Genomic DNA, 17,804 nt, shown 5'->3' on the forward strand with positions numbered 1-17,804 from the left:
CTAACGCCTATATTTTTCTAAAGAAAGATTAAGCTTCTGCAAGCAGCTGACTGTATCTGAACTAAAAGACACCATAAAAAACAAACTCCTCAAATTGCAGTGATCAGAAAACAGTGCGCTGCAAATATAATTTCTCCTTTTTTTCTTTTTGTATGTTCAACAAGTTGAGACTAGAAATTTGATACAAAAAGTTTCTCTCCAATGACAAGCAATCCTGTAGCCACAATGGGAGTAAATTATACAATTTCTATGCTTTACCTCTCTTGTGAGACTTTTGCTTCAAGGCACAAAAAGATTAAACAGTGGACTGGACAGAACAGTACAGAACATTTCAGTTTAAGGAGTCAAAGGTTGTACATCATCTCTTATTTTTGTGTCTGAAGCAAATCAACCCAAAATTTGAATAATATTTAAGCCTTCATTTTACAAATGCAAAGGGTCATATTAAATTCCCTGAAGCTTTATGTTTTTTTCCTACTTCCTTTAAAATAATGTATGATACTTATCAATTTCAACATTTGGTAATCCCAGTCAACTAATACTATCTCAGCTGATAGTTAATAAAGAGTATCATTATCAAATAACCATTGTTTTAGTAACTTTTATGTCAAAGTTGATTCAAATTATGTTTGAGTCAAAGAAATAAGAGGTATAGAAGGGTCTAACATTTAAAATGAAAATTGTGTAAATTTTAAGAATGGTGTAATTTAAGTGCAATGTACTGTAAAACTATGAATTCAGTAAATATCTAACATAGATCCTTATGCTTCCCCAACCCAAACAACTGTGTTGCCTCTCTCAACTTCAGTGATTTCACAATTTAACTTATTGAGCCGTCCATCCAGGATAAACAGAGATTCCTTGGAAGGGGTCATGAGATATTGACCAAAAAGGCCACTGTCTTTTATAAGACGGTTCTTACTGTTCCAAGGCCATTCGTCTGCCTTGACAGGCTCCTTAAGACTCTTCACCATCTTAACCTTTCCAGAGGAGAGCTCTATGAAGAGAACATCAGTTTGTGTACTGGAGCTACAATAGACGTTGTATTGATGGGCTTCAGTGAATGATGGTTGAAAAGCTACATCGGATATGTGCAAATTAGTATGAATGTCAAATGCATCCTGTATTTCTCCTCTCACTGTAATGGACTGGATCCTCATGAGACCTTTTGCATCATCAATGCTGACAAGGTAGTGTCCATCTGGAGAGATGTGCGGCGTGCCGGTTATGTCACCATTGTATCCAATCACAGAATCAGTAACGCTATCCAGTATAAGTTGTGGTAGAACAGCCCCAGTGGTATCAGGCTTACAGCAGATGAAAAAATATCCTCCAAGATGTGTATAAGCCAGTGACTGAGGAATGCAATTATAATCCTTTAAATTAATTGTCTTGATATACGACATAGTTTCAAGATCAATTTTCTGGAGCACAGGTTCATCCTTATGAAGAATAAATCCAAACCTAAAAGTACAAAAATCAAACAAAGTCAGGGCTAGTGTGTACGTTATGTACAAATGGGAAAACACAATGTGAGCAAATAAGTAGGTAAATATGTGCAGCAGTGTATTCCTATATATCTCAGCTTCAGATATTAACCAGTAATAATATATAATTTTAGTGTTCTTGCAATTGTAATTTAGAATGCATAAAACAAAATGTCTAAAACCATATATGTGATTAATTGGAAAAGTGTTTTTTCCTGCTGACATAGAAGAAAAGGTAAACATTACTCTGACTGTATCTATTCAGTTATAACTTTTATAAAAAACAGGAGGTAGAAAAAGATTAAATATCAATAGATAGCACATCCCACATGTTTTAATTCACTTCATCTAGTTCTTAGATTTTCTTGGGAACATTAAATTAATCCAATGCTCATTGCTATTCAGATAATTATCCAAATCTTCCTCATTTTAATTCAGCAGAAATGAATATCATAAAAGGTTTTAGGTTTATGCCTTCCAACTATCCAAACCTCATATTTTTACACTTTTAAATGACCCTTTATTCATTTCCATATATCAAGAAATTTTCATTGAATATAAATAATATAATTAAACCTTAAAATCCTAGAGCTTGATATTTACATTTTTAATACCAACTATATCACTATTCTCTAATGTTAACATATAAATAAGTTCTGATTGTACAATCACTTCATTGTATATATGCAAAACCCAGCACTCCAAATATTCTGCAGTTATATCAGAGTATATTAGTTTTGCCTAAGTAGCATTCAAAGCACTCTTCCCAAACAGCTGTTTGTCAGATTTCATAACATAACATTTTCCCCTGAATGTCTGATCTTAAGAATTAAGTTTCTTGCTGATACATGATTTAAAAATACCTTTCTGAGCCTGTTCATATAAAGCAGTACAAGAGTTAGAATGTTTCAATAACTGAGTTATTGAAAACAGCACAAAATTTTTGCATTATACTTTGCACCTCCAATGTACTTACTAATCATGGAACCACAAAAGAAACAGGTGAAAAAATTTCAGGAGGTTATTCAGTCAGTTCCTCTGACACAAAACAGGGTGTATTTTGTACTTTTGATTGATTGTATCTGGTTTATTTCAGGCTATTAATACAATTTTGAAGATAATTTTTAATTTTAGCCTCATCTTCTGAAATCCTTGTCTCCTGTTTCAGTTAGATAACTGCAAATCTAGTATCATAGGCTCATGAAATTGTAGAATAATTTCAGTTGGGAGGAACTTCTAGATGCCATTTGGTCCAACTCCCACTCAAAGAAGGGCCGGTGTGGATCAGGCTGCTCATGATTATGAGTTGATTATGAGATGAACTGATTATGAGATCACTTGGGTCTTTGACCATTCAGCCAGTTGTACACAAATATAATCTGGATTACATTGCCTTGCTTAGGAAAATGGTGTGTGAGGCTTTATGAGAGTTACTTCAAGATAACATGACAATTACTTCTACCTCTCTGTCTGCAAGGTCTGTTGTTCTGAGCCAAAGTGGGATTGCTAGGCAGAATTTGATTTTTAGCTATGCTGGCCATTTAATATTACCCGTTTCTTAATCTCGTTGGGCAGATATAAAGACACTGATTCTTGCTACCATTATTATGCTTAAGCCAGATAAATATAATTTCCATGTTTTCCCCTAACTGAAAGAAATTTTTATGTTGACAGCCTTCTGGAATCTCACTTCTCTTCCCTGAATTCTTAAGATAATTGGTAAGAATTCAAAGATTGCTTCACTGAGCTTCGTAAAAACTGCATGAAGAACTGAAACAGGTCTTGTATCTTGGAAAACATCTAAGTATTTTCTCATCTATTCTTTCCTCACTTTAACTCAAGCACTTACTGATCTATTACAAACATTAGTTGAGCTAGTAGTCTGATTGCAATGGTTAGCAAACACTGAGGCAAGACAGACAATAAAAATTTACCCTTCACAGTATTAACTCTTATTAGCTTTCTTCCCTATTGGCCAGCAGCTCAGCTATTTTTTGGGTCTTCGTGCTCTTACTAATGGACTTAATGCAGATTTTTGAAGAGCTTCTTTTTAGTCTTACTGTTTATGTTCCTTGAAATTTGTATTTTATTCTGTCCTAGTATTTCTGATTTTTTCCCTGGATGCTGTATCAATTCTTTTGTATTTCTTTTTAGTAACTTGACCAAGGTTTCACCTTTGTACTTCTACCTGATTTTTAGGTTAACTTAGCCAGTTTGGCCTTCTACTATACTTACAACATTTTATTCTTACTAAAATAGTTTGTTCTTCAGCCTTTCACACTGCTTCGTCTAGAAATCAGCAGTTTCACAAAATTCCTCTTTTTTGTGTTGCTATCCATACAATCTTGCATACCAATATTCTGAAATAAAGTGAATTCTACTTTCTTGAAATGAATTGATTTTACCCTGTTGTTCTTTCTCCTGCCCTAAGACCATGTAATTTCAGTATCATCAGTACACAAGTTGCCTTCAACTTCTGCATTCTCAACCAATCCTTTCCAACTGATCAGCAACCGAAAGAGCCTCCCAACCAGTTGCCTTCTCTGGCATTTGTATCAAAAAAGTTATCAGTGTAGAGCCTTTCTAATAGCCCTTTTATAACAAATATCCAGATCATTAAAGTCCCCCTATACCACCAGATATGACTCAGATGATTCTGCAAGAGTAAACTACCTATACAGAAATTCATACAGTCACTTCATTGTCTTAAACTGACAGTTTTCACTAGAGCTCATCATGACAAAACCATTTTCCCTGTTTTATTGTCACTCAGAAAACATCCACAGTTCTTTCTCAGACTGTATTCAAACTATAGGGCTCTCCATCATGAAACACCCATATGCAGTATGTATTTTTTGATCATGAGAAACAAACTTGTACCATATTATGTACAGAATCATCATTTAATAGAAGACATTAACTATCAAGCAAAATTCTGATTTCAGATCTTTATGGCATACTTAGTATTAAATAACTAATGTGTTACATACATTAATGGTGGTTAGAAAAGGATAATAAAATTATCTTAGATCAATTGTCTTTCACGTAATGGCCTCTAATGTAAGGCAAGAAACAATGAACTGTCCAACAAGCATTTAAAACATTCTGGACAATGACTTACACATACCTATAACTTAATCTCTATTCCTTGAAAACAATAACAACAAACCCGATACATCTTAAAAGGATCTTTTTCTGGATGACTATTGACTGAGGGCCAGAGACTGGCTTCACTGTTGGTGTGATTATTAATATAAAATATGAAACAAAATGGAACTCTAGATTGCTAAATAAAGCATTGAAAAGTCAGAAAATGTTAGAGCAACAAAAACTGATACAAAAGGTTGTTACTCACAATGTTTACTCAGCCTAACTTCTTGACCATTCTAGTTTATGGTGTATTATCAGTCTTTAGTCTTATTTCTAATGTAATTAGGTTCATGTAATTACATGCCAACTGCTCTTTCCTCATCTCTTCCCTTCTCCAAAGTTAGTACTTTGGAGTTCATTGGCCACAACTGAAAGAGGAATAGAAGTTGTAATGTGAGTTTTCATGTGATGTAGATTGGTGGCTGCATGGAGGATAACAATGTTCCTGCAGATGGAAATGTGGGGGAACTCAGCAAGAACTCATCCTACGACAGTTTTATCACATACAGTTACATGCCCGCATGGCAGGTCAGAAAACATATATATGGAACACGGAGAAAAAAATGGACATACTGCTTTTTAAGAAGACGGTTGGTACACAGAAGAGAGTGAGAGTATTTTTAGAGAGAGAAACTGGATATGTGGGAAGACTTGATTATTGTGGTTTGGCATGATACAGGGGACATCTAGTGATGTCATTTAGATAAATTAAACAATAAATACAATGCTTTTATGAATGCGTCTCAGTTCTCCTTATTTTAATGAGTTAAAGGTATCCAAAGTCAAGGGAAAATATCTAAATTTGAGGTCAATGCGATGGCATGCACGGAATACATAAATACTTTATTTTCCATTATTACAGTATTACTACATTGCTTTTAATCCAAGAGCTCCACACTGTGCAGACAGTTTTTGCTTTAATTGCTTTTGATCTCAATTTAGATAGTGAGCACATAAAGATTTTTTTTTTCTTTTGAGCTTGGTAAGCTGACTTTCGTTGAAAATATTATTTTTCTCATCCAGTATAAGACTATGAATTGATAGAGAAAAATGGGAATCTGTATTTAAAAGAGAAAGAAAAGGCTCACACAAGGCTGTGTTTTTTAAACTGTGTAGGCACTTAAAATACGAACTGGTGGTCAAATGGGATTTTCATATATACCTAAACATATACAAAAGCAATTATGTGATTTTTAAAATCCCATCAGGCACCATCTATATGATTTAACACCTAAATACTTCTGAAAACTTAGCCTATTTTTTTCAGAAACTATTTAAATATGTTAAAAATTGTTTTCTGTTATAAATCAGTTGTTTTACATTCAAAACATATTTGATACATTTTGTTGTATATCTGTGTCCAGAACATTTCATGGTAGGTTTAGTTAGCTAAAGAAAATGCTTTAAAATTCCACCGTATGTTTGAGATGCATTCTAGTTTCTGGCTGAATTGACACAAATCATAAGTAAGAAAATTTGAAGTAATGTTTTTAACCATTGTTAAAATCTAAATAAATATATTTTAAACTGTACAAACCCTTAAACAATTGTGTGTATATATATATATATATATATATATATATAAAATATATAACATATTATCTTGACTAGAAAAAAGAAGAAACCTTGGTCCTGGGTGCAGATCACTTTATTTTGAGTATTATTCCAGCCAATGAAAATGATGTTTTCTTTTTGAAGTATTTAAAGTACAAATGAAGAACAAAATTAGTATCAATTATCTAAATCAGCATTTTTTACTTGCTGATTTCAATCATGATTGATAAAAAAGAATGATTTAAATCAGTTTGATTCAAATAAATCTACCTTATTTATGAGTGCTTGATCTAGCAGTGTTAATGGTCAATTTATGTGAAATGGTCAGTTTAAGGGGAGAGTATATAACAAGTTATTAACCATTGCTTCTAATACTGTTCCAAGATTAACATGTTTCTGAACCTCAGGTACACTCAGCTTGTGTTAACTTTGGTAGCATAAAACCCTTGATTACCAAAGCAGTGAACATATTTCTGAAAGTTAAACTAAAGATAAGGTCTCATGAAACTTCTGTAAGCATTACATCAGTTGAAGGTGACACTCCCCAAATAGCTCTGCCCACAGAGCAGGCTGTTGCCACTGCTGCGTCCTCCAGCTTCTCATTACCACTCTGGTGCCAGAGGAATCCCCTCAGGTCTACAGCTGAGAGGTTTATATAAGCACTCCCTCATGCATGCCACTAAAATGAATCCAGTTAGCCTGGATTCATTTAAATAATAGGTCTGTTTATTAACCCAATTGGTTTGAATAAAATGGTGTAGGAGTAGGAGTAGAATGTAGGTATATCCTCTTCCACTGACACAAGTAGATTCAGAAGAGGATGCCTGTCTACAGCCTTAGTTGCAAAGGACTCCAGATCTTCAGGGTTAATCATATTCTTATGCCAGAGCTAACCAGCAAACACTTTTTAAAACACAAAGCAATTTATTACACATCATTTCTCAAATAGTTCAGCCAGAACTTTCCAAAGCATTCTAGTTTCTTGCACAACTTAATCTACCTCTTTGTACCACTTAGTTCCCAGTCCAAAAGAGACAGGTAAAAACTTATAGTACCGTGGGTCTCCAAATTTAAAGGTCGTTTCAGCTTTGCTAATAGAGTTTACAGGTCTGTGCTTGAAAACTAATGAAACTGGCTTCAAGACTGCAAGACCCTAATCCTGCTACTGTAATTGCACTTAGGAGATCCACTCTCCCTTGCTCTGAAACTATTAAGATACTCAATTTTCTAATCTGCTGCTGCAACAGCTAATCATATAAATTCTGACAATCAACTATAGCTGAATATCCATTTACTATCTATGCTATTTTTAAAGTGTTCAAGTGGTACTTTAATACAAATTCTCTTACTGTGATTGCTCAGTTTTGTGCTCTTTAATCTTCCCAACTTTATGGCCTTAAAATCATTTACCACTGCCCATGCCATTAATTGTGTCCTACTTATTTCTGCAGTTTGAAAACATAGCTTTGTGAGATATACCCTCCCTTTATTTCTTTTAATAGCAATGCATGTAACACAGGAAAAATTTGCTTCTACTTGCTTGTAAGGTTAACATGCTGAAAATTCCTTTGCCTTTTGTTTTTTCAAGTTTAAACTTAAAAAAAAAAATTTTTTTTTGGATCCAGATGTAACACAGAAGATTTTAGCATATAAGATAATGTTTTTGGAGATGAGTACACTAAAAGAACGGCTACGGCAGCAGAATAATAATACACTGACCTTAAGTAGCAAGCTTTACTTACTGATCTCAAAGCACTTTACAAATATTATAGCAACTAAGGCAAAAAGCTGAATGACTTGCCTAAGGCTATATAATGATCCACGGGCAAAATCTGGGTGAAAATACAGTTACAGAAAATACAATTGGATGTTATCTAACATCCAACATAGCTTCCAACTGATCATGCTACAGGCTATCCACACCATTGCAATTAAGGTCCTAAAAGAGACAGAGGAGAACAAGTGCAGATAACTAAAATATATCCTTTTAAATAAGAATACAGGAATTAAACATTATGCTTTTCTTACTTAAAGATGAAGAAATATTCTCCAGTCCAACAGAACTGAGGAAGATGATAAACAGTTTTCTTACAAATACATATTCATAAAGTCAGGTAATTTGCTCCTGAAAATTTTGAAAGCTCTTACTATTTCAATAAATCTCAGAATAACAGGAAAATTTGGGAAGTCTGGAAGAGGATTGTTGAACTATTCAAAAGTTCAGGCCAGTTACCCCAGGTAACTTTAAGCTGATTAACTTGACACATATCCCAGGGAAATAATAAAATAGATTATATGAGAACCAACTAAAGATCAACATAATTAACACAGCCAACATAAGTTTATGGCAAAATAGACTTTGTCAGACAAACCTAATTTAATTTCTCTATTAGAAACCTGCTGAAGGTAACTGAATATCAAGAAGGCATACCTTTCCTGGAATAAAAAGTGGTAAATGAGGGAAGAAATGTTTGTCTGAAATAAAAAGTAGCTGTCAATGCAGAACCATTTTACAAGGCAGTTTTCCTTCTGCTTGGTACCAAACTTGATGCTTCACAAAAAGAATACCACAGTTGTAAATAATAGCAGGAAAACTGTACAGAACTTGTAAAGCTAGGTTTGTTCAAGCAAAATGTGTTCTAATGTAGCCAAGTGCAAAGCCATACAACTGGAAATCGGGAATGCAGGACATGCATATAGAACAATATCCTGTGAAGTAGCGACTATGAAGGGATTTAAGGAACATGGCAGGCAAGCAGCTCGATATGATATCTGAGTCTAATGAGTCAAAAAAAGACCAAAAAACCCTTATAAAATCCCTGCAGAAATATACAGAGGTAAGAGAGTAAGAGTAAGGCAGCAGCCTCTTCTTTGTGCTCTGCATTGGTGAGATTCCAACTAGAATGCTTCATGTTGTTTTATTGCTGCCATTATAAAAAGGAATATTAAAAAAATAGGGGGGAGGAAAAACATCTAAAAATTATTTGAGGGATGCAGACAATGCCTTTAAGCAAGAGCCTGAGAGAAAGTCCAATCCATTTAGCTTATGAAAAATACAATTGAGAGGTGACATATTTACAACATCTATATACATTAATGGAGGGAAGATACTGTTTACTAATGGTGTCTTTAATCTCATAGAAAAAGTATAATAATGATTTCAGCCTAAAGCCAGATAAATTAAAATTAAAAGTAGGCATTTTTCTAACAATGGTGATGACAAACCATTGCAACAAACTACTATAGAGGTGATGAATCTTCTGTAGTAGGAGTCTCCAGGGAAAGATTGCGTACTTTTTGAAAGGTTTGGCTAAACACAAATCATGATGTAGATTTAGAAATATCAGGCTCTATCAGAGTCTATGGATGACTACTTGAAATGTACAAAATCTATGGTATATACAGACAAGAGGCTCTCGTGGTCTCTTCTAATCTCTGAATATATGAAACTAATTCTTTGGCCTTGCTCATACAAGCGAAATTGCATCTATTTAACAAAATTGACATGCCAACAATTTTAACAACTAAATCCGTTAAAAATTCTTTTTTAGCTGATAAAATGGCTTAATGGAGTGGTATTCACAGGGTCCAAATTTAGACACACTAATACTGCCAGTTTGCCATTCTTCTGTGTATGCTCATAAAGACATAAAAGCCTCTCCAAACAGAACAGACTCAGACCACTACATCATGCCTTTGCCCTGAATCACTTGCTAAAAGAAAAGGAAGTTGTTTTTTTTATGTTAAGGCACTGAAATATATGGATAGTTGCTTCACTTACTAGATCTGTCTTCTTTCCTAAGGCATACTTGAGCAACTCATACAGTGTCTTTGGTTACATATCTGCAAAACAATGTTCATGATTCTGACTTCTTTTCATGTTTAGGTATACAGTGTAAGTACACTCAGGTGCATAAAATGCTGATCCTGGTTTGCAGTCCCTTAAGTGTACAATCATGTAATAATAATGATAGGAAAGAATTCATAATTCCCTAAAGAGGGGAAGGATGGTAACTTCACACACTGGAACTTCTCATAAGAAGAAATGGTATTAGACAGTAGCCCATGCTCCAGCGTTATCATGAGGATTTATTGAATAACTTTCCCTGACAGTCATAGTGTCCTGGCTATTCTGATCCCCTCAAGTGCTTCAATAGTGAGGAAGTTGCAGCTGCCACAAAAGTCTTATTCTTGATTAAAGATTTTCCTTCAAGGGCCCATAGGTATGAACACAAGTACAGTGCAGGAGATTCTAGCCTCATACTAGTCAGTCATTTGGTGCTGATATTTTCAAAAGAGGCTAAGGGTTTCCAATTTCATGAAATTAAATGTGATTTGACACAATATCTTAGCTCACAGACCAAAAATAAAAGAAAGTAGCATGTAGAGGAATCTGTGCTTCTGCAGTTCTGAGATTTAGATGCCACATTTAGATCCACTGTAGAGAAAACTTACACTATTTCTGGTCTTCATTCATTATGAATTTCATATGTGAGTTTCCATTAACTTTTACAACCGATGATCATTTATACACACAGAAATATGTTCAAAATAACTGTCCCCTGTACTCTACAACACATTGGTCTCCACACTCAGGAATTGTGAGGACTGCTAATATAGCATTGCGACTATACAACCATTACAACTATACTTTCACTTGGAAAGAAAGAGGTTCTGCATCTGGGATGGTCATTCCTTTGAGGTTTATGGATCTAAATGTAGAAGATTACAATGGATAGGGTGGAGAACAGTGACAGGTCATGCAGTCCTGCTTCAAAAAGATTGCCTGCTAACATAGCATAGATCAGTTGCAAATAAATTTTAGCCAACTGATCAATCATGTAATTGCTACCTTTTGACCACTAGGAGAATCTGTCAGTGTATTCCTTCTGACTAATATTAAGAACCTCCTCTGTCTGCTACTTTCAGATTGTTAACTGTACAAGGCTGGCCTTTCTCTTTTGATAAGGAAGCAAGAGCAGCTGTAAAAAAACCCCTGTACTTTGCAAATGTGTCAAAAAACATTATTGCAAGTCACTAAGGTTAAGGGAAGCTTTGGAGTACACAGGTTAGTGTATGGTCTCAGTAGACCAGTCAGCAAGTGAATGGGCTGAGCTTGGACTATCCTAATTTTTTCCCCTCAGTCAAAGTAAAGGAATTTTATTAAAGCTGTGTAAATAAGTGTGTACTACTACCTTATGTTTCATTCTGTTCTATGAATAGCTGAACTCAGCCCCCAGAGCCCATCACAATCTGATACCTTTTCAAAAGCATTTAGGTTTTTAGAAGGATTAAAAAAATACAGCCCCTCATAATCATGACATGAAATGATTCCTCTTGCCTATGTGCTGTTAGCCTGGTTTTTATGACTAGGCTGTTGGAGAACAACAAGTGATACGTCAGAGTACCTTCACTTTACCCAAATGATTTATAGATAGATGGTGGTGTATTTAATGCAAAGCTTCCTCTCATATAAATTGATATGCACAGGCCTCCCATTGTTCATTAATCTCGATTAATATTTATGAGAATCTCAACACTCGTGTCTCTTCTGTGCAATAAAATCATGCACGATATCAGACAGCCTATAAGACATTTGTCAGAGTGCATATTGGGAACTCATGCAACTCAAGCCTGCAAGACATGAGAGTAAAACCTCACATTTCCAATCATTTATTTTATAGTTAATGCAGGTGGGAAGCTGTAGCCTTTGGACATATCACTCCAAGTGGAGTATATGTCAGAACTGTGAAATCTGATATTGTTTCTTTCTACAAGTACTCTGTATGAATGAGGAATAAAGATTTTAATTCCAGATTTTCAAGAATTTAGACCAATCATATTTTGTGAGTAATAGTTAAAAAATAGAAATATGAATAATAAGACTTTGTAACTCTATTAGCACTTTCTGTATGAAACTTTCCATGAAAAATAAAGGGCCTCACAGTATCCAGACTAAGGGAAATTGAGGCAGATAAATTAAATAACTCGCCCAAAATCACATAACAGATACAGGAAGAATACCCTAAAAAGCGTTAGTTGCAGAATACATTTTTCAAAAATGAAACGCAGCCCATACAGATGAGTGGCTTATCTTCTTAATTTGAATGAAAAAAACCACACATATATTTAAGAGTAGAATAATTGTAATGACTATGTTAACAACATGCTATAATTGATTACTTCTTCCGTTGTCTAAAAATATACATTCAAGACCAGAAATTTTCAATTATTGTATTTTCCTCTATTTATTTATTTAGATGTGCTTCAATTATTTCTTGCGGTTTGATTTAAAGGAAAGACTTGAGCATTATGCAACATAAAATATCAGAGAAATAGCTTACCAACTGAACTACATATGAAAATTGATGTGAAATATATCCATTCTTAAATAGTAGTTACATTTGTGTTTAGTAGAGAATTGTACAGTGGAGTACAAATGGGTACATCTGTTTCAGTGCTATAGCCGGAACAGAGATAAGTCTTGTCATTTATTTGCTAGAATGTATTTAAAATTATGGGATTTGGGTCTTAGATATATAGAATTGTAAACCAGTATGTAGGCAAAACAGTGAATACTAAAGCCATTAACTGTATCATGCTTTTTCCCCATAACAGTTATGAAAATTTCTACCATTCTATATCCCTATATTCTTAGCTACTGCAAAACTGATAACTTGAAACCTTTCATGGCCAAGCCCTCTGACAAACATAGGAATCCACATGGCAAGTCAAATTAATGTTTTACCAAAACTACTGCTATCTCTTTCATAAGACAGTATCAAAAACCTCAGAAGAAAGTACAGGACAATAAGCAGTTTTGGAGTAACTTGCTCACAGGCAGATATTTTTGCTGTCATCCATCACTGAGAAGTAACTTATGTCCTGAAGCATGAATGTTAAATTCAGATTTTAAAAATTATTAATTTTGGAAAGCTTAATGGATGTTCTTGTTATTCATCCACATTATGTCAACACCACGACTTTGCAAGTCTTACTTTTGCCTCTCTGTTATCACATCCAATCTATGCATCATTTTTCACAAAATTTCCATTTTAAATTCTATGGTTTGATACATGTACAAAGGGTAAAAACAGATTGTCTTGAAATACGTAGCTTTTCCTGGTGTACAACAGATGACTTTCACTTATGAGAAAATGTGTGACAGCAGAGTATGTTGCCATAACAGAATTTTTATAGCTAGCTCCCCTCCACTGCCTGAAACACTTACTCAAAAAGAGATTCATCATTGTCTTTTACAGTGGTGAGCTACTTGCAAACCAGATCCAAACCCCTGTTATTGTATAAATATAATTCATTATCTTTTTGAAAAAGGAACGTTGGTTCTCTAAAGAAATTCCTGTCAAGTTCTTTATCAAGGCCATTCAGACTCAATAGCCTTCACTGTTGCATAGCACAATAGGAATATTTTGCATATGAGGAATGAACAAGAACTCCTTTTTCCTTTTAAATTTCTCACTGTTCTTATATCTATGCTAAAAATGCTTTGAAAGTGATACAACATTTAAAATGTGCATAGCTCTGTTTTGCACTTCTGTTCTGCAACATACAAGAGATAAGATTTCAAATTAATTGCAATACGTTTTTTAGAAACCTCCTTGGTAAAACTTTTTTTTGTGTTGGGAGCAGTAAATGAACCTAAAGGGTAGAAACTTAACTGAAACCTTAGTGACTCATCCAGTTCTATGGAAGGTTGTCCAGTTACAAGACACCACCATTTTGTATACAACTCCCCATCCACATCGCTTCAAGCTCTCCCAGTAGTACCCAGGTAAAAAAAATTCCTATCTTCTAGTATTGGGCAAAGGCTTAATGACAAACTTATTCCCAGTGCCAGAAGATGGGGTAATTCTTTTCAAACTTCAACAGGGCCACAAGCTAATATTTGTTTCATCAAAACTTTGCTGCAGCACTTCTATACCTGGAGAGGGTTGACATTGTTTTCAAACCAAACATTTTTTTTCAAACCAAAATACATGGTTGTTAATACAAGGAGGTTATATATTGTCCAGTTTTCCCTGAAGGCAGCTGATGCAGCCACAGGCTATATAGGATGTGCCTCTCAGAACTGTCAAGGATCTCTGCAGATGCTTTTCATAACTCTCGAAAGGTAACTTCAACAGAAAGCTATAATTTCACTTTGCTTTTCAGAAAGGGGTATTTTTCCAATCATAAGGATCAGTTTAGATATTTCTCAATGTTTGGGAGCTACAAAAAAGAGGGGAAAAAACCTCTTCAGAATCTGCCTTTCATTTTTAGCATAGTATTGTATCTGCTTAGGGTATTACACGGCATGTGAAGCTTATCAATGAATTTTCCACAGGTAAATTTGTTTATCACTGTATTTCAGTGAACTAAATGTCCATGTCACTATCAAATGATTTGTCATAGTCTGTTAGCATTAACACCATAGTCGACTGTAAAAGGTCAAAATGGAATTCCATCATATGACTTTTAACAACTCTTGTTTCGATAGTCTATCTACAGATTATCACAAATATTCTTCAAGAAAGATTAAAGCCTACATTAAACATTGATTTTTTTCCTCAGTGAATCCTATGTTATCCTACAGCACAATTTCAGCAGACTTTAATAATTTAGGATTTTAAGTTTATATGTGTATATATGTGTAAGTATATATGAAACTACTACCCATAGTGCAGTAGAGAAGTATTGTACCTCTGTTACAAATATGTGATTTTTGTATGGATGTGATTAGTAATCATGTTATATCTACTGATTTTAAAGTTTTAGGAACTGTACTGTTTTTAAAAGATAAATCGAAAAAGCATTTCTGTATGTGCAGAGAGGAACTATGAATGCTACGTAAGCAAAAGAGTACACCAGGGATTTGGCATTCAGGTCAGGCAGAGTTGATAATCACATTCACTGTGTGTCCACAATTCTACATACAAGATCGACATTTTATATCAACACGCTGGCTTCAACTGAAAAACAGACTTTGCTAACTGTCATTTAATACCAATATGTACAATAGGCATATTTTCCCACTGTTCAGATATTGAAATGGCTATGTTACCCAGTTTTGGGGGTTCTAGAATAAGGGTGCTGGGTGGATAACCCAGGAAGAAATTCTAGCCCACTAAGGCAATATTTGAATTATCTATACTACAGCTAGGCCTAACCTGTCCTACCTTTATTTATTTCTTTTATAATACTGTGAGATTTGTACAAGGATGTTGCACAAACCATACTAAAGCAAAGGTCACAAGAGAAACAAATCATGAACAAAAAGAACTGAAACCCAATGCAGTCTTCAGGCAGCTCTGTTTGAACAAACTTTCGGTTCGTTTGCTGCATCTGAACAGTTTCAGTTCTTCTTATGATAATACTGCATCCCTACTAGTTAATCAGACTGCGTCCCTACTAGTTAATCAGAGTGAGGGATTAAACTGAAACCTGTAGCTATAGCAAAGATGCAATCTTACTTTAAGGGGAAGTTCTAGTCAAGTAAAGTATGAATTAATAATGGACTGGATATTCCATACAAAGTTCCAATGTTATGTGGATACCTGCACTGCATCTTCAAAACATTGTTGTGCACTGTATTTTTTTCTGCCCTTCAGACAGAGGAAGCTAGCTTGCAGCTACTTTGCACAAAGAACAGCCAAGCAAGAAGAGAGTGTGGAGCTGCCAACAAGCAATAAATTCACAACCTAGTTTCCAGTATGTTTTTTTTTTCGTTTAGATAAACCATATCTATTATTTACTAGTGCAACTGCACTCATTATAAAAAAGAGAATATCTTAATGCTGATTAAAAGTGACAGCAACAAAATTAAAGTCTAAGAAAAATTTTGCTAGAAATGAGGATAAATTTCAGTTTTATCTTAAATGAATATAAGTATCATATTTCTGTAGCTTGAAATAAAGCTGTATTTATTTGTGGTTGAGTTCAGGAAGATGGACAGAATAGAAAATGCTGAAGAAGATGTAGAAACTGCAGTCCTTTTTCCACTTTTATTTCTGACCCTACTCCCACAGACTACCCTCATGAAGTCAGTAGACGTTTTATGAAGAGAGATCTGAGATGAGATCAAACACTTAAGTAGAACCATATTCTCAGAACAGAAAACAAGTAAAAGAAAAAGAAAAGAACTGGATGAGTTAGAATCAAGTTTATCTGTACAGAAGCAAACACAAGTATTGTTGTACAAAAGAGATGTTTTTTAACCTCTACAACTTAATTCAGGAAAATAATAACAAACATCTACCATTATTATCAAATTTATCCTGAGTGAATGGCATTTGTGTCTAAAATCCCCCAAATTCTACATACTAGTGCCCATATTTCAAAATTTATGCAAAAAATCAGCTCAGGAAGATAAAGCTCTATCACTACAATGTTTATCAAATCTGCTGACCACAAGTTTTCTGGGACTCCAAGTATATGCCATTAACTGCCCATGAATGTTCTTTTATAGGATCAGGGTAGGTTCTGATTCTATAAAAAACTTCTAATCTGGCAACATGGGAAAGTATTATCATTTATACAAAATTCTAAAATAGAAATGTATTATATACCATACATTTTTTCTGATGAAATGAAGTTATCCACAGTAGCCTGGGAAAAGGAAATATTAACAGTTAGGGAGGGGGGAAAAGGGAAGTTGGTCTGAGAACAGTTTCCTTAGCTGTATTCCTTAGCTTTGTCTTCAGTGGTCCTTTTAGCTTTTGGCATCAACAAAACAAAAAGAAGATGCACCTTCCCCCCTAACTCTGGATTTTCTAAGAACTTAACATATAATATTGCAACCAGTATTTACTTTGTTGAAATTATTCTTCACTTTATATTCCTACATGGATCATTCTAAGGAAGACTGTTTACACTGATCTATTTTACTTCATTAAGGCATTGGACTCACACTATTTAAAACATCATGCAGTTAATTTTCCTCACCTAAGTAATTTTAAAATAAACAAAACCCTTTAAAGTGTCATTTTCTATTACAAATACTGTAGTATGTTATAGGATTCCATAAATAAAATATTTATCTCTGGATAACAAACACTCTTTATTTTGGAACTGTTTCTGATGTCAAAAAACAGTCAGCTTTGCTAGGGCATATCAGTCTTCCCCTCAGGACTTACAAAATGATTGTTACCTGGAATAGTTCATTTCTGGCAGACTGCAGAGAAAAGACCTTCTTTAATTTCTGCAGTTCAAAAATGGTTGTCTGTTGATAGCAAAAGGTTAAGTGGATTTTGCCCGGGGGCTATTGCTCATCAGCACGAAAGTTGTTTTTCTTGTGGGTACTCTTACAGTCTCTAACCTTTGAAGTCTGTTTCCCTAATTTTCCTTCCTGTTGTTCTTTATTACAGTAAGGAATTCCTGCTTCATATTTCTGTTTTGCAGTGGGAGATGGCTTATTTTTCTCCTCCCCTAGTAGCTGTATATGACAGTATTAAACACAAAGCAGCTTCCTATCTGAGGACATGTTTAGGTCTTGGGGCACTTCTTGATAATTCTCTATTTCTATAAATGTAAATGTGTTTGTGTGTGTGTGCAGATACGCACACACATATGTACAAAGTTTTTGTCCTCTTCACTGATTTTATTATTTACTTGCAG

General features: G+C 34.4%; 1 protein-coding gene across 2 annotated transcripts in view; it reads right to left on the reverse strand.

Annotated features, from left to right (window-relative positions):
* Positions 1–761: 761 nt before the first annotated feature.
* FSTL5 (follistatin like 5) overlaps positions 762–17,804 on the reverse strand; it is a 301,991-nt gene continuing 284,948 nt past the window's right edge. For both annotated transcript variants that reach the window (XM_026061240.1, XM_026061238.1), the window contains one exon: positions 762–1,464. In XM_026061240.1, the coding sequence (XP_025917025.1) occupies positions 762–1,464 (703 nt within the window). The remainder of the gene's footprint in view (positions 1,465–17,804) is intronic.

This window comes from Apteryx rowi, unplaced genomic scaffold, assembly GCF_003343035.1.
Source record: "Apteryx rowi isolate R43461 unplaced genomic scaffold, aptRow1 scaffold_178, whole genome shotgun sequence".
In the NCBI taxonomy this organism is placed as follows: Eukaryota; Metazoa; Chordata; class Aves; order Apterygiformes; family Apterygidae; genus Apteryx; species Apteryx rowi.